The sequence below is a fragment of the Thalassophryne amazonica genome, chromosome 1, assembly GCF_902500255.1.
Source record: "Thalassophryne amazonica chromosome 1, fThaAma1.1, whole genome shotgun sequence".
Classification (NCBI taxonomy): domain Eukaryota; kingdom Metazoa; phylum Chordata; class Actinopteri; order Batrachoidiformes; family Batrachoididae; genus Thalassophryne; species Thalassophryne amazonica.
In genome coordinates this window covers 45,450,175-45,473,597 of record NC_047103.1, presented here as the reverse complement: position 1 = coordinate 45,473,597, position 23,423 = coordinate 45,450,175, and the positions used below count along the sequence as shown (strand labels likewise).

The window sequence follows — 23,423 nt, the reverse complement described above, 5'->3', positions numbered from 1 at the left end:
CTTAATAAAAATGGTGATATGGTGAGATGACGTGAACAAAATAATGTGATAATAGTCCTGTAACAATTCATTCTCCCCCACCATGAAATAAGGGGGTCCATTGAAATGGACTCCACCAGTCACGTTTTGAGGGCTCTAGAATTCCCTCTTACCCCACACATACATACACACCCATACTATGTGTGTGTTCACAGACACATATGACATCCAAGCATACAACCGTGGCCCAGATTTTCAAAGTCATCCAAGATAATGGCCAACAAAGACACCCACTGCCTGTCCCCAGAGTGTCACTTTATCTCTCCAAATATCACTTCTGCAGCTTACATTTGTATTGAACACCTATAAGAAATCATGCATCCTGATTCCCTTGACCTGACTGCATTTGACCTTGGACCTCAAAAACATGACAATTAGTGAAAAAAGGCACCGTCTGACCTTAGAAATGGTTACTTTCACATTTATGCACATATTTTGCTCTGAAATAATAATTACACTTAACAGTACACTTCAGTGCACTTCCATTTCAGCAGTGATTTGTACTCTTCACTGAAACTGCCTCTGTCTGGCATATCATTCTATAGAAACTCATGTTTTCAGTGCCCACAATTATCTGTTAACACCTGCCTGTACACATCACATGTAGTATAATAGGTGAGGGACCTCAGCCAAGTGGCTTGTTGACAACTATTTTGGCAATCAGTTAATCAATTTGAGCCTTTTTTATGTCCAGATTCTCTAATTTTAGTTTCTTAAATGTGAATAGTTTCCTCATTTCTTTACTCCTGTCTGACAGTAAATCGCATATCTTTGGGTTGTGAACAAAACAAGGAACTTGAGGATGTCATGTCATCTTGGGTTTTGCGAAACACTGATTGATTGAATTTTTTTCATCATTTTGTAACATCTTCTAACCCAGAATATATAAATTAATCCAGAAAATAATCAACAGATTAATTGATAATGAAAATAACGGTTTAGTCTTTTTCTGTGTTTTTGTGTCTCAGGAAGAGACAAAGCTTTGTGCAAGGCTTTCATTGACATTTTTTCCATGATTGCCTTTTGTAAAACTTTTGGCACTCTATATCCTTCATATGTTGGGGCTAAAAGGTTAGTGTAATTGTTCCCAGATCAAGACCACCCCTGCCTATTCTCCATGTAATGTGGAGTTGTATGTATCAGGAATGGCATCCCATGTAAAACTTGTGCCATATCACCATTCCAGTATTGATCTATTGATCAGTATGTCTGGTATTTATTTGCAAACTGTTTTTTTTTTTTTTTCCTTTAGCTTTGATACTCTGTGTACTCCTTACCCTGTGTGCTGCTATACAGCATACAGGGTAAGAGCCTCAATTTCCCTAAGGGAGCCTTCCCAAGGGATCAGCAAAGTTCTATCTAATCTAATCTAATCTAAGATTTATCTCAGATCTGCTGTGGTGACGCCAGAGTGAAAAAAGGGAGAAGATGAAGAAACCTACTATATATTTTGGGATTTTTTTTTTTAAATTTGTAAAATAAATAATTTCATGACAAAATATTTGAATGCAAAGTTAAAACTTATTGGCTGAATTTATGATTATGATTTACTAGTAATTAACCAGTGGGTATTTGATTAATCTGAAAATAATCAATAGACTAATTAAAAAAATATTTGGTTAATTGAAAAAATGATTGATAGAATAATCAAATAAAAAAGTATAGATCAGTTACAAAAATGAAGTATAAAACAAAAATAATCATTATTTGCAGCCCAACCTGATAATAAAAACAGGGCCTAATTTCATTGCAGTCATTTATTGTTTATTTCCTCATGTAGGCTGATTGAGTAATCTCATTTGCAAGGTGGTTTCTGAAACCTAAGCATTTAACTTGGTGTTCTTGTTGATGCAGCATTTTTGAACTTTCATTTCACCAATTTATTGCCGTTTTCCTGTTTTCCTTTGAGAGCATATTCATTGTATCTTTGTTATGTAACCAAGCTGTGGTTACACACGGGTTTGGGGTCATCAGATTTCAGTCTTGACAGACACAGTAACCTGAAACTGATGAAGTGGTGAGAAGAGATTGTGATTTTGTAAAGTGGCCGAGAGACACTTGAGCTGTGTGCTGGTGTCAACAAAATAAGTGAGGTAAGTTCTATATTCATTTCTCAGCTGTAGGGATGTGCTAATGAGAGTAGCGCACGTCCTGGGCCATTGGACAGTTCCTTTCCTCACTGCCTTTCCCAGCTGTAATCTGTCAGGTCCCCTTTTGATTTGAACCATCAATATTCTGGACAGAATCCAGTTCTCCTCCTCTGCTGTCGAACAGACATACGTGATTACAGACATCTCTGCACAGGCACTAAAAGGCACCAAGAACATTGTGTTTGGCTCATCCTCTACACGTGTCTCTCAGGTGGGGACAATAATGCGGTGTGGGCTTCAGGTCCATGGACGCTAAGGTGAAGCGGGATGACCGCTCAGACACGTCGTTATTGGCAACAGATCAGGAAACCACTTCACTGCTGTGATTTTACAAACCACTGAGGATGAAATAGTATGAATGTTTGTTCATCAGGGTGACAGCCTCATACACTCATAAACAAATATTGTTATAACTGTTGGCATTGCACAGTTCATATAACTATATGTAGATTTACTTGACGGTCCTGTAGTAGTAAAATTACGCTGTCCCACGTTAGGTGACAACTGATAGCAAATTAAATAAAATTAAATCAGAAAATGTGTCACGTTTATGTATGTTTTATGACAAAAACATATCACAAACATCATCTGTTTGCAATTAAGACCTTTGCTTTATGAAAAATTATGGCAGCGTGGTGGCACAACTGGGGTTGCCTCGCAAACAGAAGGTTCCCAGTTGAAGGCCACCTGTGCAACATTCTCCATGTATGTGTGGAGTTGTATAAGGAAGGACATCCGACATAAACGTTGCTCCAATCAATATCCACTGCAGTAACCCCACGCTGGGGCGAATGGGACATTAAATAATGCTCTAAAGATCAGAACTGTCAACTCACTGATAATCCCAACTGTGTTCCACTTTGCAGATTCATGACCATCTTTACCACTGGATTGTTTGGATAATTGGCTATTACAACCACTGGACTTTATGAGTTATTGGGTGCTTAGCTCTAGCTTCTCTGTTCTTGCATGCTTGACAATTTTAAATTTGTTATTTGTGCTATGGGCAGAACTGATAATCATCCCTCTGAGTCTGGTCTTCTTGAAGTTTCTTCCTACAGTCAAAAAATATGTGAGTAAGCTTTCCCTTACCACTGTTACCAGTGTGTTTGCTCTTTGGGGTGGGCAAGGTTAGACTTTACTTTTATGAAGCAGCATGAGGAGATTTCTGTTGTGATTTGGTGCTATATAAATAAGTTTAATTGATACTGTATCAGTCCATTGAGCCAGAAGGTGATGCTCTTGATTTACCAGTCAATTTACATTCCTTTCCTCATCTGTGGTTGTGAGCTTTCAGTAATCACCAAAAGAACAAGTTTGCGGATACAAGCAGTGGAAATGAGGTTCCTCTGTCAGGTATCTGGGCTCACCTTTAGGGAAAAGGTGAGAAGCTTGAATATCCGGGAGGAACTCTGAGTAAAGCCACTGCTTCTTTCCATTGAAATCAACCACCAGATTAGGCATCTGGTGAGGACGCCTCGTGATTGTCTCCCCTGGGAGGTCTTCCAGGCATGTCAAACTGAAAGGAGGTCCCAGGGAAGACCCAGTGCATGCTGGCTTGGGAGCACCTTGAGGTTCCCCAAGAAGAGTTTGAAGACTTGGCCAAGGATAAGGAAGTGTGGGATAAGCTGCTTAGTATGCTGCCACCATGACCCAGACCCAGGTACATGGCAGAAAATGAATGAATGAATGGATTTTCAGTCACAATTTATACCTACATGAATTCAACCACATCTCTGTGGCGGGAAAGGTGCTTGAAAAGATCACATATTCTTAAGGTGATTGAGTTCCAGTTATTTGCTGCTCAGTGTCTGGAGCAGTCTGTCTTCACACCAAAGATGGCAGCTATCAACTGCATCTTAGGTCTTCCAGCACTCAGAGTCAGTACTGGTGTTCATCAATTTGCTCTCAGTCCTCCCCCCCATTGGTTCTAGTCACCACAGCTAATCCAAAAGTCTGTTGGATTTACAGGATTTAAACATGTACATTGGTTACACATGACCAGAATGTGTCCAAAAAAAACCAAAAAAAAAAAACAGTTTTATTATGTTTCTAATTGAGAAACATAAGAAAATGATGTTATTTGGACACATTCTGATCATGTGGAAATGTAAGTCATGCATTATTTATTTATTTTTTTTTCAGTGACATGGGAAAGAATGTGTTATGGTCTGGACGCAGATTGAGGAGCGGTCCAGCGTCTGACTGAACCCAGCACTAAATAACCAGAAGCAGTTCCAAAAGAAACAATTTTTTTTCCCCACTGTGCAATACAAAATAAATAAGTCTGGTGGGGTGAAGAGGTGGCGCGCTCTCCCAGCGTCTCAACGGATCGGAGTCTGAACGTTCTGGACTCAGGAGCTCCGCCGACACCCCCCCCCCACCCCCCCCCAGGTGGCTTTTCCCAAGACTGTACTCTGCGAAGGAGGAACAGAGGTAAGGTTATTCAGTACTTTTAGCAAGAAAAACTATTTAGAGGCACACTTATCAGCAACACGTTCAGGTCTGATTTCAGACTTAATTCAGAAGAACAGCTGCTCACAGCTTGTGGAGGATTATCAATCCGCACGCCACAGCCACGAGGAGCAAACGAGACAATTTTCTTCAATACTTAAATTTAGCTGCGCAAAAACGCCACATTATATTCACAGATAAGCTTTTAAGGGATAATCACCTCTGACGTGTGCTGACAGCGCTTGCCTCTCACCCTCGTCCTCCTTCACAGACGCAATGTCAGATTCTGGAGCGGCCCTCAGCGTCCTCAAACGGTCGTCACACGGTCGTATTCTCCGGCCATTAAGTCCAGATCACTGCTGGCTTAAATGCAGTTCTTCATCTCTTCATTGGTACCAGCTGAGAGTCCCCAGAACTGCACGGGAATGTCACAGGTGTCATAGATCGTCCTGATTAGAGAATCGCACGTGAGTGCAACAGGTGCAGCAGATCACCGTGACAAAGGTGAGAGACTCTTCTGCAGCACATTCTCCCCAGAGATCAGCCCCAAACCACCTGGGAAGGAAAACAAACACAAAAACCACAAAACAGTGTCCAGCCAAGCCCCCCAACACACAACAGAATGCTCACACCTGATGTTCCCAAGCAGTCTTCCAGCTGAGTAAAAAATGTAGTTGTGATTAAAATAGTTCAAATAAAACATTTTCTGTAAAATTTCAGATGCTGGATACATTTAATTATTTTGAATTAAGCTTCTTTAGCTTTGAGAGAAATAGGACATTTGTTTTATTGACAGCATTTGTCATTTCTTTGAGATATTATACATAATTTTACTTTAGGTGTTTCTTTCATAGTCTTGAAAAAAAAAACCCTTACATATCTTTTTTATTTATTTATTTACAGACAGTGGCCTTCACATTACAGTTTTATCCTTGCATGACCAACGTGTCTAGCTTTAATTCTGGAAATCATATGGTTACTTGAGTACCATAATTCTGTTTGTGGTTAAACATGTAGAATAGCTCTGGAAATCAGTTTGTACAGTTTATATCCTTGAAAAAATGAGAAAAAGCTTTTTTTTTTTTTTTTTTTTTTTTAGTTATAATCAATTTAGTTAGAAACAATTCATCTAACTTACCTCCAACAAGAATTACAGTTATGTTTTAGGTGAAGGTGAAACTGTGGGAAGTAAAATTATGAGTAAATATCATCTTCCAATAATGACTGAGTGTAAAATTTTGACAGTATTACTGACCAGAAACCTCAAAATCACAGCTAACTAAGAATGTACAATCAAAAGTCTTAAATGAACACATGCTATGAAACCATATTGGCTGAGCCAAGAAAACTTTCATCCAAACAATCTCGTACACACCAATCACTGATTCAATGTCTAAGGCTTTTAAATGTTCAAGGATTCAAAGGATTCAAGGATTCAAAATAATTTTATTGTCATATGCACAAAAGAACATGTTCCCTGCACAATGAAATGTGTCTACTGCATTTAACCCATCCTAATTGCCAGTAGGAGCAGAAGTCGCCATTAGGCACCCGGGGACCAGCTCCAGATGTACAACCCTGCCTTGGTCAACAGCAGGGCTGAGCAAACCAAGACCGACCCATAACAAACGACACACAACACACATAGGCTGGCCCGGTACATAAACTCATATTAAAAAAGCACATACGAGGGAAAAAGGAGCGAAAAAAACCCTCATAGTCGCTGCGTTACACAGCAGCAATGAGGAAAAAAAACCCCCATCAGCACAGAAAAACAATAATCACACAGACAAACAAAGACGCAGGACGACAACCGAGATTTGAAGGTCCAGTTTATCAGAACACTCCGGAGGCAGCCTATTAGGCGCCGTCAACAGCCTTGTCCGACAATCCTGGAGGGGGAGGGGCTCAGCCCTGAGCAGTCCACTGTCCACAGTCAACGTCAGAGCTGGAGAAGCTGAAGGGAGGGGGATGACCAGGGGAGTGAGGCTTAAGTGTTGATCTTCTTGAGGAGGTTTTTTATCACAGCGACCTTGGACTGCAGCTGTGTTTTGGGGAGGCCAAATGAATATCCAGATTAGCAGACGCCTGAAAGATTCCACAGTTCTGAGAACAGAGTGGCTCTCAATGCATCTGAATGTAGAATGTGGTCTTTACAGACGGTCAAAGCAGATTTCCAGAGCTGCAATCCTGCCAGAGATGTTTTCCAGCGTGCGGTTAACACCCGCCAACTGCGCAGCCACTGCCTTCCCAATCGAATCAATCATGTAGGGCAGCCTGGACGGCCCAATCAAAGCTGCCTGCACTTTCTTGATTTTCCAGTAAACCAGCGCCATGCCCACTCCACACAGCAGAAGCCGGTCACCACCAAGCCAAATATATACACATCTTCGACGTCCTCCACAGAAAGCATGTAAAGGCACATGACCTGCCATCTCCTCCACGAGTCCATCACGTAACCCATCACATGCGCCCCAGCAGGACAGGTCGGGTCCTTCGCCCGCGAATGTCTTGTAGAAAAAATAGTGTCAATTGCGTTCAAGGACCACTTTAACAGATCCATTTTTGTCATTTTCCAGAAGAGCAAAGCTGCAGCCTCACAGACAACACGCCACAGAAGCAGGAAAGATAAGGAGGGAGGGAGAAGACAAAAGTGCGTCTGTCTCGGCCGAGTGCAAGCTGGCAAAAAAAAAAAAAAAACTCACTATGATCTTTAATTATTTGGGATTTCTTCAAGTAATGAACTTCATTTTTCCAAATAAAATGAATTGAATTCACTTTTGGGAGGTGATGGTCTAGTGGTTAAAGTGTTGGGCTTGAGACCAGAGGATTCTTGGTTCAAATCCCAGCATGACTGGAAAATAACTAAGGGCCCTTGGGCAAGGTTCTTAATCCCCTAGTTGCTTCTGGTGTGTAGTGAGCACCTTGTATGGCAGCACCCTGACATTGGGGTGAATGTGAGGCATTATTGTAAAGCGCTTTGAGCGTCTGATGCAGATGGAAAAGCGCTATATAAATGCAGTCCATTTACCATTTATATCATTTCATAAGCTCTGAGACCCACTGGTGCCTGTGATTATCCCGAGATTCTGTGGCATGAAGCGGATGATAGACCATGAGTCTCCCTGGACGGGGCGCCAGTTCGACGCAGGTGACTTCTCCAGCAAATCAAACCCATCTACATGTTGAACTCCTATTTGCTCTAGAAAATATTAGTTGTTGTGGGATAATTCATTTTGATTCATCTTCGGCTTTTGACAGAAAACTTTTGCCAAATATTAAGAAATCTCTTACCACACTTTAAAACATAAGTTAATTTAAATGGGGGGAAAAAAACTGTTGAAACTGATGACATAAAAACATTTAACTAGTCCCATGTAATTAAAAAATGTATGTAATAAGTTTCAACATGTTTTTTTTTAGTTCAATTAATATATTGGGTGTTACAGTGCAGCAAGGGAAGAATTACTTTTTTCATTCCTTGAACTGTATTGTAAATATTGTTTCTTCTGCCAGTTTTCACCTGCATTTGTCTATTTGTCTGGGGATAACTCAAAAATTAATGAATGCATTTCAGTAAAATGAGCAGATAGAAAATGTTAAGGAAAATAAATGGTTCTGTTTTGGAGGTGATCTGGAATATAATCTGGAACGGAGATCCAGAAGAATATTTGGTATATAGCAACATTGAACTCAGTATGTTGTGAGATGATGTTGGTAAAATTTGGTGAGCAAATGGATCATGTCCTTAAAAATTAGGGGTTTTATTTAGAATTTTAGCTGAAATATATTTTGGATCCAGGTGCCCTTGGCAGAAGAATGCGCTCTCAGAGTGACTTCCAGTTTTAATCTCTGAGGGAAGTAGAGTCATGAAATGTTTATGAGGGCGTGAGATGACATTTTTGAAAACTTTAAGCGTAATCCAGACGTTTTTGAGGAGCTCTTTCGTCTGATTTATTCATCATTCATCATCAAAACAGGCTGGCTTCAGGATGATTCATGGACAATGTGGAATTCCACGTGCAATGTAAATGTGAGTGAGTGTGGTGTGTTTATGGCAGTCTTGGCTTGCCATACTGTACAGTCAGTCGAAGCGTACAGTAGCAGAAGGCGGGGGCTGCTGCGCTGCGCTGCGCTGCCTGCATCAGCGGACGCGCACGGTTTCAACGCACCGCTGAAGCTTTGTTTGCCTCCCGAACGTCGTAGTGACATATCGGATGGTGCTCACAGCGTGTCCGCTTCCTGACGGTCGGTGCTGTTCGACGCGCGGGCTGCACGCATCGAACAGAAATGGGATTTTAATGGCGCAAAGAGCGGACGCTCCGGCAGCGTGTGCGCAGACTGTACGCTCGGCGATGTTGGCCAAGGAGTAAAAACAGCGGTGTAGCCGAAGGTGCAGAAATTCCATCTCGTTTCCATGGACAACACGTCCATAATAACACAGGTTGCAAATCCGAAAGAGGAGGAGAACAATTCTTCAGGACAAGATAAAGGTAAGGACGCGCACAGAATGTACGGTGAAACGTCAGCTTGTTGATGTTGCACAACGTTACACAACAACCCAGAGCCAAAGTGTGGATGGGAAGCTCCATTGTTCAGCTGGAACACAGCCAGGGCTCTCTGTGATGTTACAGCGCGTTGTTTATGGATTTTTTTTAAAGCTCTGTTTTAAATCTGGAACATCTTCACAAATCCTGTCTTTTATTGTTATTTCCGCGGAGGGACTTGGGTTTACTACAGGGGGCGGGTACTCTGCTCCTTTTTTTTTTCTTTTTCTGGCGACACCCCTGAACGCATCACTGAATGTCTGATACGACATCCAGAACAACACGGCACTCAGCAGAGCGCACACCTCAGCCAAAGCGTAAAAAATGCCACCTCATGGATACAGTGCATCCAGAAAGTATTCACGGCGCTTCACGTTTTCCACATTTTTGTTATGTTACAGCCCCCCCAAAAAAAAAAATTCTACACACAATACCCCATAATGATAATGTGAAAAAACTTTTTTTTTTAATTTTTGCAAATTCATATATATGATATAAAACAAAACACCCAAAAACTAAGAAATCACATAAGTATTCACAGCCTTTGCCACAAAGCTTAAAATTGAGCTCAGGTGCATCATATTTCCATTGATCATCTTTGAGGTCTTTTTACAGCTTAACTAGAGTCCATCTAGGGTAAATTGAGTTGATTGGACATGATTTGTAAAGACACACACCTGTCTACATATAAGGTCCCACAGCTGACAGTGCATGTCAGAGCACAAACCAAGCATGAAGTCAAAGGAATTGTCTGTAGACCTCTGAGACAGGACTTCCCCAGAGGTCTGGGGAAAGGTACAGAAACATTTCTGCTGCATTGAAGGTCCCAATGAGCACAGTGGCCTCCATCATCTGTAAATGGAAGAAGTTCAGATCCACCAGGACTCTTCCTAGCTGGCCACCCTTCTAAACTGAGCGATCTGGGAGAAGGTACCATGGGTCAGGGAGGTGATCAAGAACCCAATGGTCATTCTGTCAGAGCTCCAGCATTCCAAAGAACCTTCCAGGACAACCATCTCTGCAGAAATCCACCAATCAGGCCTGTATGGTAGAGTGGCCAGACAGAAGCAGTTTTAAATGCATGTTTTAGATTAGATTAGACAGAACTTTACTGATCCCTTGGGAAGACTCCCTCAGGGAAATTGAAGTTCCAGCAGCATTGTATAGCAGCACACAGGGTAAGAAGCACACAGAGTATCAAAAGTGAAAATACTTGTAAAAAAATCAGTTTGCAAATATAAATACCAGACATACTGATTGCTACTGGTTTACAGGCTACAACTGCTCCTCTCCTTCATGTCCTCTGTCTTCCTGTCATAGGCGGGGCCAGGGGGGCACTAACGAGTGCTAGAGCTCCCCCTGGATTTGTCATAGCACCCTTTCTTAGGGCCCCTTCACACATAGTACGAATGTGGTCGAATTGTGCATGAAGTGTGCATGAAGCAGTAATCGTATGCAACACATGTAAAATCGTAGCTGCCTCCAGCGCCTCGTACACCTGTTGCTACAACTATTTGCGCACATCAGTGGCTGAAAGACAGTGTGCGCTGTGAGAGTCCATTTGATCCCTCTCGTGGCAGGTGTCGGCCACATTCCAGCGGACAGACATGAACATCTAACACTGCTCACTTGGCACTTAGAAAATGTGTGGCCATTCGCGCTATTAGCATGACAACAGTTAGCAGATGATCACTTTCGAGCTGGATGTGAAATTTTTCTAAGTGCCCCCACGAGTATGGCTTTGCAAACAGACACAATGACACGTTGGTGTGTGCACTGAACTGACAGGGGGTGTGTCCACCGACAGGAGCAGCTGTGGAGATCTGTGGTTCTGGACGTCCCAGCTGGAGAACACGTACTGTGTTTGAACGGACATGACCTAACAACTGTCCACTGTAACACACGCGTGTCTGCTTGCTGTCCTCATGTGGACATACATAAAAACACATATTGCTGTTGCAATGGGCTGCAGCGAGCACATTGACAGTCTACCCCATGTGAAATGGACTGTCAGATCATAACACGCAGCAGGCGATCTGAATATCACGTCACCCACGTGAGCTCTGTTCCACATGACGTGGTGTCTGTCCTGCGGTGCGCCCTCCACAAGACACATGTGTCGGGCAAGACGTGTGCGGGGCTGGCTGGACACACTGCCTGCAGATGTTGACATGATAAGAGCTCCCTGCTTTTCATTCATGTCATTTCATGACTGTATGTCTGTGACCATGGGTCATCTACAGAGGAACAGAGGGATCGACTTGTATTGCCCGCTTGATAAGAGGGATTCAATAAAATGCAGTGTTTTTATATGGTGTGTGGTTTTATTTTTTCTTAAATATGTCCATGTCCTTCTTGATATCAGGCATTTCCCGCACCTTTTACAGGACAGTGATGGTAGCTCAATGGTAAAGTTTCTGACTGGAAATCAGAGCTTTTAGAAAGTGCAGGTTTGAATCCCGTGGGTAGCATGTGTTTTTATTTTTTAAAATTTTCGCACTGTGTTCCCATGTGCGCAGAACCATTGCAGCATGTATTTTTAAAAATTTTTATTTATTTTTTCTTCACAGTAGGTATGCAATGTGGTTACACATCGTGCAGCTGCTTGCACTGTGTTCCCGCGTGTACGAAACCATCACAGTGGCATCGTTCACATCTGCCCGTCGGCTCGATGTTTTCGTGGTTCACTTATGGGTGATTCTTTAACTACAGGCACTATTGGCCTTGTAAATGTAATTTCCACCACACCATTGCCTTACAATATAAAGCACCTTGGGACAACTGTTTGTTGTGATTTGGCGCTATATACATGTGCTCTGATGTCACTGTTTATCTCCATAGAAACTACCCAAACAATCTTTCATACAAACTGTTTAGGGACATTACTGTGTTGTGGTGGAAATTACGGCAATAGTGTGGGACAACTACATTTTGTTTAAAAAAAATCACAACAGTTGTATGACATTGAATACCCCAATTATGTTTTGATTATTTTACTGATATTTTATTCAGAGATATTTTAAAACATTAGAAAAAACGTTTCTTTACCATTCATTTTTATCATTGAAGATCAAAAGTCTGTGTGTGGGACAAGCACAAAACGGCAATATTTGCATATAATGATGCTGAAAAAAGGTGAAAAAGTCATGATAGACTACTAGAACAAATTTCTTAACACACTTTCATTGTAAAGATAACTATAAAAGTGTGAAATTTCCCCTTTTTTCTGTTTTTCATACAATATGATCAAAGGACATAAGTGCCCGTAGTCTAAGAATCACCCTTATATGAGCTGTTCCGCTGTGATTCGCCCTGAGGTGTACTTATTCATACTATTGTGAAGGGGCCTTTAATAAAAATCTCAAAGTGCTACAGGAAAAAAAATTATATAAAACCAAGGATAAACAAGAGAATAAAAACAGAATATCTTAAGATAAAAACAGTCAGCAGAATAGAATACAACCAAAATAAAATAATAAAATAGAATAAAAAGACTAAGATGCAACAGATTCAAATGATTGAGACCTGTGATAGGCCTATCTAAATAGGTATGTCTTGAGGCTTTTTAAAAAAGCTTCAACAGTTTGTGCAGCCCTCAGGTGGTCAGGGAGGAAGTTCCAAATATGAAGGGCAGCTGAACAGAAGGCCCTGTCTCCCATGGTGTGAAGTTTGGTGCGAGGGGGACAGAGAAGATTAGTATTGTATGAACAGAGGGAACGGGAGGATGTGTGGGGAGTGAGGAGGTCTTTGAGGTATGTGGGGGCATTGCCATGGATGCATTGGTGGGTGATGAAAGCAGTCTTAAATGGTTTCTGTAGGTGATGGGGAGCCAGTGAAGCTTATGGAGAATAGGTGTAATGTGCTCCTGTTTACGTACTCTCATCAGAATTCTAGCTGCACTGCACTGTATTGGAGCCCTTGAAGGTTTTTTCCAGAGATCCCAAAGAGCAGGGAGTTACAGTAGTCAAGCCTAGAGGAGACAAAGGCATGGACAAGTTTTTCAGCATCAATGATGACGATGTACCGCAGTGAGTGTAGTTTCAAGTTGCTGAAATGGTTCAGTTTTTGCTGCCCAAATATCAATGAGTGGAATTTGTTGTGTGGGCCGCCGAAGAGGAGGTACTGCTGGCTCACCACCACCGGATGGCGCCCTGCTTGGAGTGCGGGCTTCAAGCACAAGAGGGCGCCAGAACCACTGGGAGTGACAGCCGTCAATCATCCTCAACACCAGCTGTCACTCATCATCTCATCATCACCATCACCATAAAAGCCGGGCGGCGACTCCACCTCCTCGCCGAGAAATCTCTTACGATACAAGGTAATCTCTCTGCTGACTTATACGTCGAATAATAATCTGATCTGTTTTGCAGCTGTTTTTTCCTGGTGGTATTCCTTGACTGGATTTTCGGAGCTGCACTACCAGGGCCGACAACGGAGGACAGAGACCACCTGGGGACTCGGGGCTTGGCGGCTTCGGTGTTCTTCAGGCCGTTGGTGGTAGAAGCGGTGTGGGTCCCGGCTCTTCGTTCATCTGAGGTCTCCTATCTTCGAGCCTGCCCGCAATCCTCTTGTGTGTGATTGGCAGTACCTTTGTTTATTTTACGTTGTGTTCTTGTGCAACATTAAATTGTTACTCCTTCCCTTATCCATTGTCCGTTCATTAGCGCCCCCTGTTGTGGGTCCGTGTTACGACACCTTCCCAACAGAATTGGAAAGAAGTAAAGTCTGTGTCGCCTAAAGAGCTACCTGAGGAACAACAGTAGGCCGACAAACCAGTGACCCGGTGTCACTCCTGGCAGTTACCCCTCAGAGAACACGGGCCTCAGACAGGAACCAAATCATTGATGCATTTGCTCTTAACCACAACAACAGGCACATTGTGCTGTTATGAAGACTTCAATGGTAGGTGAAAGATTTTCTCTCCACCTGCTGTTGGCATTTTTCTCCTGAGGCTACATGTGTAGGTCTGTGAATATGTGTATTGAACAGTGGCCTAGGTTTGTGTGTGTGATTTTGGTCATTCTCTATGTCATTAGTGACTGTCGCAGATCAGAAGGTGGCTATGTGTACGCATGCCCGTGAATGTGGCAGAGAACCGTCGTGACACACGAGCCCATAGTTCCCTCATACAAATGCCAAGCCCCTCCATAGCACCTGCAGAAAAAAAATGTTTGGAGCCGCCACTGCTTCCTGTTACTCCCCCCTGAGTGAGGAGTTGTTCAGTCTGATGGCGTGTGGGACAAAGGAGTTTTTCAGTCTGTTGGTCCTGCACTTGGGAAAGAGCAGTCTGTGGCTGAAGAGGCTCCTCTGCTTGCTGATGACGGTGTGCAGTGGGTGACTGACATCGTCCATAATGTCCAACAGAGAACACTGGACAAATCCAGTGTTCTCTTCTCTGCCACCATCACCAGTCCAAGGGAACGGGCTTGGCAAAATCACCGGGAATGAAGACCCTGAGCTTGACTCTAGTCTGGCACTGTGAAGAGACATAGGTGTAGAATAAGTGAGAGGTCTCTTGTATGCTACTGACAAAATTTACTAAAATGAACATACAGGAAATGTTGCAGGTGCACAGGACAGGAGGGCCACAAAAACAGACACCACACCCATCTCTGGATGGAGCCGCACCTCAAACAGAGAGAAAAAAAAAAACAGAAACAGGCATCAGAAAGACAAGAAATACAGTATAATTTGTCAGCATTAAACAACAAGAAAAACAGAAGAAATACTAAGGTGATCGCCGGCCACTAGCCCTAAACTTCACTAAAAGACCAAGAATTTAGATAAAGTTGAGGCCGCGGCCCACTCCTTTTCCTAATAAAATTAATTTAAAAGGGTAAAATACATAGTAACATACTATGCCAGTATGCTAGCCATACGAAAGGGAAAATAAGTACGTCTTAAGTCTGGACTTGAAAGTCTCCACAGAATCTGACTGTTTCATTGATGCAGGGAGATCATTCCACAGAACAGGGGCACGATAAGAGAAACACTGAGACCCGCAGACTTTTTATTCACCCTAGTGACACAAAGTAGTCCTACACCCTGAGAACGCAGAGCCCGGGCCGGTACGTAAGGTTTAATTAGGTCAGCTAAGTAGGGAGGTCCGTGAACAATTTTATAGGTTAGTAGCAGAGCCTTAAAATCTGATCTCAGGATGGGACAAATCTTTGCTATATTTCGCAGGTGGAAGAAAGCAGTCCTCGTAATATGTGGAGGTCTAATGTGGAGGTCAAAGGACAATGTAGGATCAAAAATTACCCCAAGGTTCCTCACTTCTTATCTAAATAGTCCTACGCTTGTATGTGTAGCTCTTATTAGTAAAAGCTCTTAGTAAAGAAAATACACTCATAATACTTTGTTGTTGTTCATATCAGCACAGTTGTTTCACTGAAATGACTAAAACCACAAAAAATCGAATTGTTTTCATGGATCACCCCCAAATTTCCATGGTCTCTATTGGAGATGTTTCAGATAAATTAAAAAAAAAAAAATCAGTGTTTAAGTTTTTGAATAACCCCGCTAATAAATAGACCCTCACACAGGTAATTGCAATTAATAATATAAAATGAATTAAATGATCAGTTTCACAAGCTGCCCTTTTTAGTTTGAAAATGATGAAATGATGATGTTGCCGACATTTCTGTCTGAAATGTCCCCTTTGAGTGGAATTAACATGCTTGAAAACAGTTGAACAGCTGTCCTCCAGATTACACAGGCTTACTGTGTTGTGTGGGCCGCTGGTTTCTTTTTTGTGGGCAAGAAGGACGGCGGACTCCGTCCATGCATTGATTACAGAGGGCTGAACGAGATCACGGTTCGAAACCGATACCCGTTACCTCTGTTGGATTCAGTGTTCACGCCCCTGCATGGAGCCCAAATTTTCACGAAATTGGATCTTAGGAATGCTTATCACCTGGTTCGGATCCGGGAGGGAGACGAGTGGAAGAAGGCATTTAACACCCCGTTAGGTCACTTTGAGTACCTGGTCATGCCGTTCGGCCTCACCAATGCGCCCGCGACATTCCAAGCATTGGTTAATGACGTCTTGCGGGACTTCCTGCATCGGTTTGTCTTCGTATATCTAGACGATATACTCATTTTTTCTCCGGATCCTGAGACCCATGTTAAGCATGTACGTCAGGTCCTACAGCGGTTGTTGGAGAACCGGCTGTTTGTGAAGGGCGAGAAGTGTGAGTTCCACCGCACTTCTTTGTCCTTCTTGGGGTTCATAATCTCCTCCAACTCCATCGCCCCTGATCCGGCCAAGGTTGCGGCGGTGAGAGATTGGCCCCAACCAACGAACCGTAGGAAACTACAACAGTTCCTCGGTTTTGCAAATTTCTACCGGAGGTTCATCAAGGGCTACAGTCAGGTAGTTAGACCCCTGACAGCCCTGACCTCCACAAAAGTCCCCTTCACCTGGTCGGATAGGTGCGAAGCCGCGTTTAGGGAGTTGAAACGCCGGTTCTCAACTGCACCAGTTCTGGTGCAGCCCGATCCCAAGCGCCAGTTTGTTGTTGAAGTGGATGCCTCTGACTCAGGGATAGGAGCCGTGCTATCCCAGAGCGGGGAGTCCGACAAGGTTCTCCATCCATGTGCCTACTTTTCCCGCAGGTTGACCCCAGCTGAACGGAACTATGACGTCGGCAATCGGGAATTTCTTGCGGTGAAGGAGGCTCTTGAAGAGTGGAGACACCTGTTGGAGGGAGCATCGGTACCATTTACAGTTTTCACGGACCATCGGAACCTGGAGTACATCCGGACCGCGAAGCGTCTGAACCCCAGGCAAGCCCGCTGGTCGCTGTTCTTCGGGCGTTTTGACTTCCGGATCACCTACCGCCCCGGGACAAAGAACCAACGATCTGATGCCCTGTCCCGGGTGCACGAAGAGGAGGTCAAGACTGAGCTGTCAGACCCCCCTGACACCATCATCCCCGAGTCCACTGTCGTGGCCGCCCTTACCTGGGACGTGGAGAAGACCGTCCGGGAGGCCCCGACACGGAGCCCAGACCCGGGGACCGGTCCGAAGAACAAACTGTACGTCCCACCAGAGGCCAGGGCTGCGGTCCTTGACTTCTGTCACGGTTCCAAGCTCTCCTGTCACCCAGGGGTGCGAAGAACCGTGGCAGTGGTCCGGCAGCGCTTCTGGTGGGCGTCTATGGAAGCCGACGTCCGGGAGTATGTCCAGGCCTGCACCACCTGCGCCAGGGGCAAAGCTGACCATCATAAGGCCCAAGGCCTCCTCCAGCCTCTGCCAGTGCCTCGTCGCCCCTGGTCTCATATCGGCCTGGACTTTGTCACGGGCCTCCCGCCGTCCCAGGGAAACACCACCATCCTAACGATAGTGGACCGGTTTTCCAAGGCGGCCCACTTCGTGGCCCTCCCGAAGCTCCCGACGGCCCAGGAGACTGCAGACCTCCTGGTCCACCACGTCGTGCGTCTGCATGGGATTCCATCAGACATTGTCTCAGATCGTGGTCCTCAGTTCTCCTCCCAGGTCTGGAGGAGTTTCTGTAGGGAACTGGGGGCCACCGTCAGTCTCTCCTCTGGGTACCACCCCCAGACGAACGGGCAGGCAGAGCGGACAAACCAGGAACTGGAGCAGGCCCTCCGTTGCGTGACCTCCGCGCACCCGATGGCCTGGAGTGACCATCTGGCCTGGATCGAGTACGCTCATAACAGCCAAGTCTCGTCTGCCACTGGCCTCTCCCCATTTGAAGTGTGTTTGGGGTTCCAGCCCCCATTGTTCCCGCTAGTGGAGGGAGAGGTCGGGGTGCCCTCGGTCCAGGCCCATCTGAGAAGGTGCCGTCGGGTGTGGCGTATCGCCTGCTCTGCCCTGCTCAAAGCCTGGACGAGGGCCAAGAACCATGCAGACCGCCGGCGTGCCCCGGCCCCTGCGTACCAGCCTGGGCAGGAGGTCTGGCTTTCTACAAAGGACATTCCCCTGCAAGTGGAATCCCAAAAGTTGAAGGACAGATTTATCGGACCTTTCCCTATCCTCAAGGTCCTCAGTCCAGCCGCAGTGAAGCTGAAGCTGCCAGCTTCACTGCGGATCCACCCGGTTTTTCATGTGTCCCACATCAAACCTCACCACATGTCACCCCTCTGTACCCCCAGACCGGCGCCGCCTCCTGCCCGGATCATCGACGGGGAGCCGGCTTGGACCGTGCGCCGGCTCCTGGACGTCCGTCGGAAGGGCCGGGGGTTCCAGTATTTGGTGGACTGGGAGGGGTATGGACCCGAAGAACGCTCCTGGGTGAAGAGGAGCTTCATCCTGGACCCGGCCCTCCTGGCCGACTTCTACCGGCGGCACCCGGACAAGCCTGGTCGGGCGTCAGGAGGCGCCTGTTGAAGGGGGGGGGGGGTCCTGTTGTGTGGGCCTCTGAAGAGGAGGTACTGCTGGCCCACCACCACAAGATGGCGCCCTGCTTGAAGTGCGGGCTTCAAGCACGAGAGGGCGTCGGCTTTGCTGGAGGTGACAGCTGTCATCAATCAACACAAGCTGTCACCCATCACCACCACTACAAAGACCGGACTGCAACTCCACCTCCTCGCCGAGAAATCAACTACCATTCAGGTAATTTCTCTTCTGACTAACACTGTGTGTGTAATAACTTGAACTTCTATTGCAGCCGTTTTCCTGGAGTGTTTTCCTTATCTGGAGGATTGGCGTTTGGTGTGACAGCGACGGCTTCGCCTCACACCCCAACTCAGATAAGTGGTTGACCAGGAGCTGCACGAGTGTGTGTGATTGGAGGTGGAGGTTTTCCCTCCTTTACTTAATACAGACTGTGGGATTACTGAGTGTGCGAACTCACACTCATCTGGACTGTCTCTGTTCTCTGCCAGCAGTACCGGGTCTGACTGCTGAAGACAGCGGCCACCTGGGGCGCAGGGCTTGGTGGCTCCGGTGTTCTTCAGCTCCGTTGGTGGTGGAAGCTGTGTGGGGATCCAGCTCTTCTCTCTCCAGGCGTCTTCTATCGTCGAGCCTGCCCACACGTCACCTGGTGTATGATTGACAGTCCACCATATTGTTATTGTCTGTACGTTGTTGTGCGATTCACAACATTAAATTGTTACTTTTTGGCTTATCCATTGTCCGTTCATTAACACCCCTGTTGTGGGTCCGTGTCATGTCACTTTCACAACGTACTGTCTCTATCATTTCCTCCAACAGTCACCACTTCACCACACGGTGATGACATCAAATCCCTGTCAAGTCAAGAGCTTTTGGTGCTTTAATGATTTTTTAGGAGCATTTTCACACATGAGAGGAAGTTCTCATCTTTTGGAGTCGCTGTCTGTTTTGAGTGCACATTGTTGTGTGGTGTCCTCATCGTAAAAGGATAAAAAGCTGGAAAACACAGCACGTGCAAACAGGACACACAGGTAACAATGGGAGAACACAGCGGCGGGGTGTGGTTGTTTGGGTTTCGGGGGGCCACAGTGATCAAACCTCTTGCCGCGCCCTGAGCTCTGCCAGAGAAAAGGTCACCTTCTTGCATCTCCCTCTGCTGAGCTCGCTCACATGCTCCAAACATTTTAACTCCTTGACTGCGCAGCCAGACCGTCATGAAACAAAGCGGTAACCAGGAAGTAAACTGGCCTTGTTTGCTATGTTGTGTCATTTTGATTTTTTCCTGTGATTTCAGCTTTTTGTTTGCTGTAAGTTATTGTGAAACCTAAATGAACTAACTAGCCAATGATTCATGTGTACTGACTCATTACCAGTGTTGGCGTTGTTACTCAAAAAAGGTAGTATATGACATATAATTACATATAATTAATATATTACATATTAGTTGCTAATGCTAATGCTTTGCTTCTTTACTGCCCATAATGAGTAACATTACTCATTATTTTTACGTTACCCAGAAACATCATGCAGCAGATAACTGAAAAAATCTTTCAAATGGTGATGCAAACACCAAATTGGACATAAATACACTTTAACCATTGCCCTTTTGAAAAGGCAGGGTGTTCACTTGAATTTTCAATAGGCAGCCAGATAGGGTCAATTGAAGAATTCCACAGGGGTTAGAATTAAAAGATGCTCCAACCATATTGAAAACTATACCACATTATTTGTCTGATCACAGAGATTCTAATTTCAATCAATTTCAATTTATTAATTTATATAGCGCCAACTCACGACAAAGTCGTCACAAGGCGCTTCACACAATTCATAACACAAAGTAATTTAAAATCGAAATTAAAATCAAGAAAAGCACAATAAAAAGATAAAACACAGTAGAATAAAAAGAAATAAAGCAAACATAAAAAAACAAATTAGTTTAATGATAAGACAGTCTAAAAAAGTGAGTGTTCAGTCAGTCTTGATTTAATACTGACATACTGACACAGTGGAGACTATACCAGAAAGGTATAGTTTGGACTATCTGTGACTGAATGTTATGGAGTTATGGGGTTAAAATAGCGAGAATGCTGACAAAGGTCTTTTTCAGTTTATACAGGGGTCAAAAGTTAAAGTTGCTCTAATTCTGGAAACACGTTGGTTGAGTTAATAGGGTTTTAAAAAGGAATAGATTGTATCATGCATCATGCTTAGTTATCATGTTACAGGGTAACATATGTCACATGTCATAGAATCCAATGGACGTGAACCTTGTTTAGCCTTTACTTTGCAGACCAAGCACTCAACACAGTCAAACCTATTCCATTTATTAATGCTATTAGCTCAACCAACATTTATTTATTTATTTATCAATTTATTAGTTTATCAAACTTTGAGCAACTTTAACTTTTGACCCCTGTACAAACTGAAATGGACCTTTCTCACCATTTGTGCTATTTTTACCCTGTAACTCCATAGAATTCAGTCATAGATGGTCAAAACTATACCTTTTTTAGATCTTTATGTTCAGACAAATAATATGGAATACCTTTCAATATGACTGGAGCATTTTTAAATTTTGACCCCTGTGTAATTCTTCAACTGACCCCCTGGCTGGATGCCTACTGAAAATTCAAGTGGACACTCTGCTTTTTCAGAAGAGTAATCTCTAAGGAGTATTCCTGCTATATTTGTTGCTTGCATCACCATTTGAAGGATTCCTCTGTAACTATTCTGTTATCTGCTGCACTAATAGCCAATCCTTCAACCCAAGTGCACTGTACACATATAACAAATTCTTATTATGTCCCTCTGTCTTGCTACAGAACTGTAGTGTGATTACTAAAGGTTTCATGTTAAATTACTGTATTTTGTTACAGCCATATCGTGAATTTGAAAACTAACAATAGCTTTTCAGATTCAGATTTGCAAGTAAGTGCACACAGTTATACAAATATAAGCATATTTACTTAAAATTCCCCCCTGCCATTTTTATTGCGGTTGTTAGAAGCCATGATGCGTCCCAATTAAGACAACACTAATTAAAACTGGGACAATTTTTTTCTTCTCTTTATCCTTTTTCTTTTTTACGTTGTATTACTTTATTTACAGTGCACTGAACAGTAGAAGCAGCTGACGTCGTCTGGGCAGAAACACCTTACTGCAGGTGCTTCCATTACTGCCATTGTACTGTGGAAATTTGGAAAGTGTCTGTGTTTTTGGGCGCATTGTATGAATTTGCAGTCATCACATTATCAAATGAAATTCTTGCATGTGCTTGTAGTTTGTGTTTTCAAGCATTTTGTGTTCAGATTTGCCAGATATTTTTAATGCAGCCACAGGTGTTTTTTTTCCCCTTTGGTTTGTTTTCTGCATTTGCTAATGTTTTATTTGGAAGTTTCTTGGCCACCGTACATGTTTCCTGTAATGCTGCAGTGCCAACCTGATGGATTAAGACAAATTCTAAGATCTTCAGAATGGATTTAACAAAAACATTCACCTTCATCTCTGAAGTATGTGTAAGAACTAAAGCCATCGGCCTGTTTATTGTTTATTTGTTGACTAACACGTGTTTTCTGTGGTATTATTCGTGTGTCAGTACCAGTAAATCCTTGATGAAATGTTGATCTGCTTCCCCCCCAAAAAAAACCCAATCAGTGAGCCTGTGACCACAGAGGACATAATGGACACAATGAGACTCCTGAAATGTCCGTTGTGACAAGTGTCGCCAGAGAGCGTTCTGGAAGGAGTCTGCGGTCAGACAACAAACAGCGCTGTTGTCCGGGACAGTTTCTCTGTGACTCCATCAGGCTGCAAATGATTACACACTCACACACTGAATATTTCAGAGCACAGTCAGGCTATTTTTGGAGTCCTTTCAGTCCAACCAAAACACATCCGAACTCAGAGCCTTTTTTATATATATAACTACAGATCAGCATGTGTGTTTCGCTGTTTAAATCAGACAGCACATGTATAAAATCATGATTTTATTCATGTTATATTAAGTTCAGACAGCACAGTTAATGTAAAGGTGGGTATATGTCACAGGAATCGGCACTGAATGCTGTGAAAACAGTGCCCCCCCCCACACACACACACAAACTAGGCTTTTCATTTTGCAGCTACTCTCGGTGTCTGATGCAATGAAGTGTAATGAGCAAACAAACAACGTGCAGGTCGGCCAGCCTCAGTACGACTCCACAGATCGCTCAGGCTTTGCTAAAGTAGCTTTAAAGTCGGACACGTATCAGTGGATGAACCGTTTACATTAATCAGATAAAACCAAATCTGATTTTAGCTCTTCGCTGATGCTGGCTGAAGGATGAAAAAAAAAAAATCACACTATAAGATGCACAGCAAAACCAATTTCTTTCAACTATAACTTAATCCACCAGACCTGTAAGCCTGTCTCGATCGTGACCTCATTACATTCGTGGACAGTCACCCATGTGACCCACATGTCATCAGATTTTTACTAAGATGAGAGCATTATTTTTTGAGTTAAGCCACCTTGACACTTGCATGAATTTGATCCCTGCATTGCCGAACAATTCATCATGTCAATGCACCCTGCTTTGTCCCGCTGCACACCACACTCTTCCCTGCTAGATGTACTGTATATAAAATAATCATTTTGTAGCCAATGACGTATTTGCTCTCAGAAATTGGCTGATGAATCTCATCGCTTCCAGAATCACACATAGATTATCTACAGCTGCAGCTTGTCTTGTACGCATTGTGCGGGGTGGAGAACGCATTTGGAATCATCTCAAAGGTAATTATTTATAATTGTAATGGATTGGTAAAACAGTTGGATTTTCATTTCTTCTCATGTGTTAGGTAATGAATCTGTAAAAGTACGCTTATTATAGA

At 43.8% G+C, this 23,423-nt stretch overlaps 1 protein-coding gene across 4 annotated transcripts in view; it reads left to right on the top strand.

The window, feature by feature from the left end:
* The first annotated feature begins 8,766 nt into the window (after positions 1 to 8,766).
* Positions 8,767 to 23,423, top strand: part of ctdspla (CTD (carboxy-terminal domain, RNA polymerase II, polypeptide A) small phosphatase-like a) — a 112,328-nt gene continuing 97,671 nt past the window's right edge. Inside the window, exon 1 of one of the 4 annotated variants that reach the window (XM_034168944.1) lies at positions 8,767 to 9,136. In XM_034168944.1, coding sequence (XP_034024835.1) covers positions 9,061 to 9,136 — 76 coding nt within the window. In that variant the 5' untranslated portion in view covers positions 8,767 to 9,060. The remainder of the gene's footprint in view (positions 9,137 to 23,423) is intronic. The other 3 variants (XM_034168948.1, XM_034168952.1, XM_034168957.1) reach the window with 3 other exon arrangements.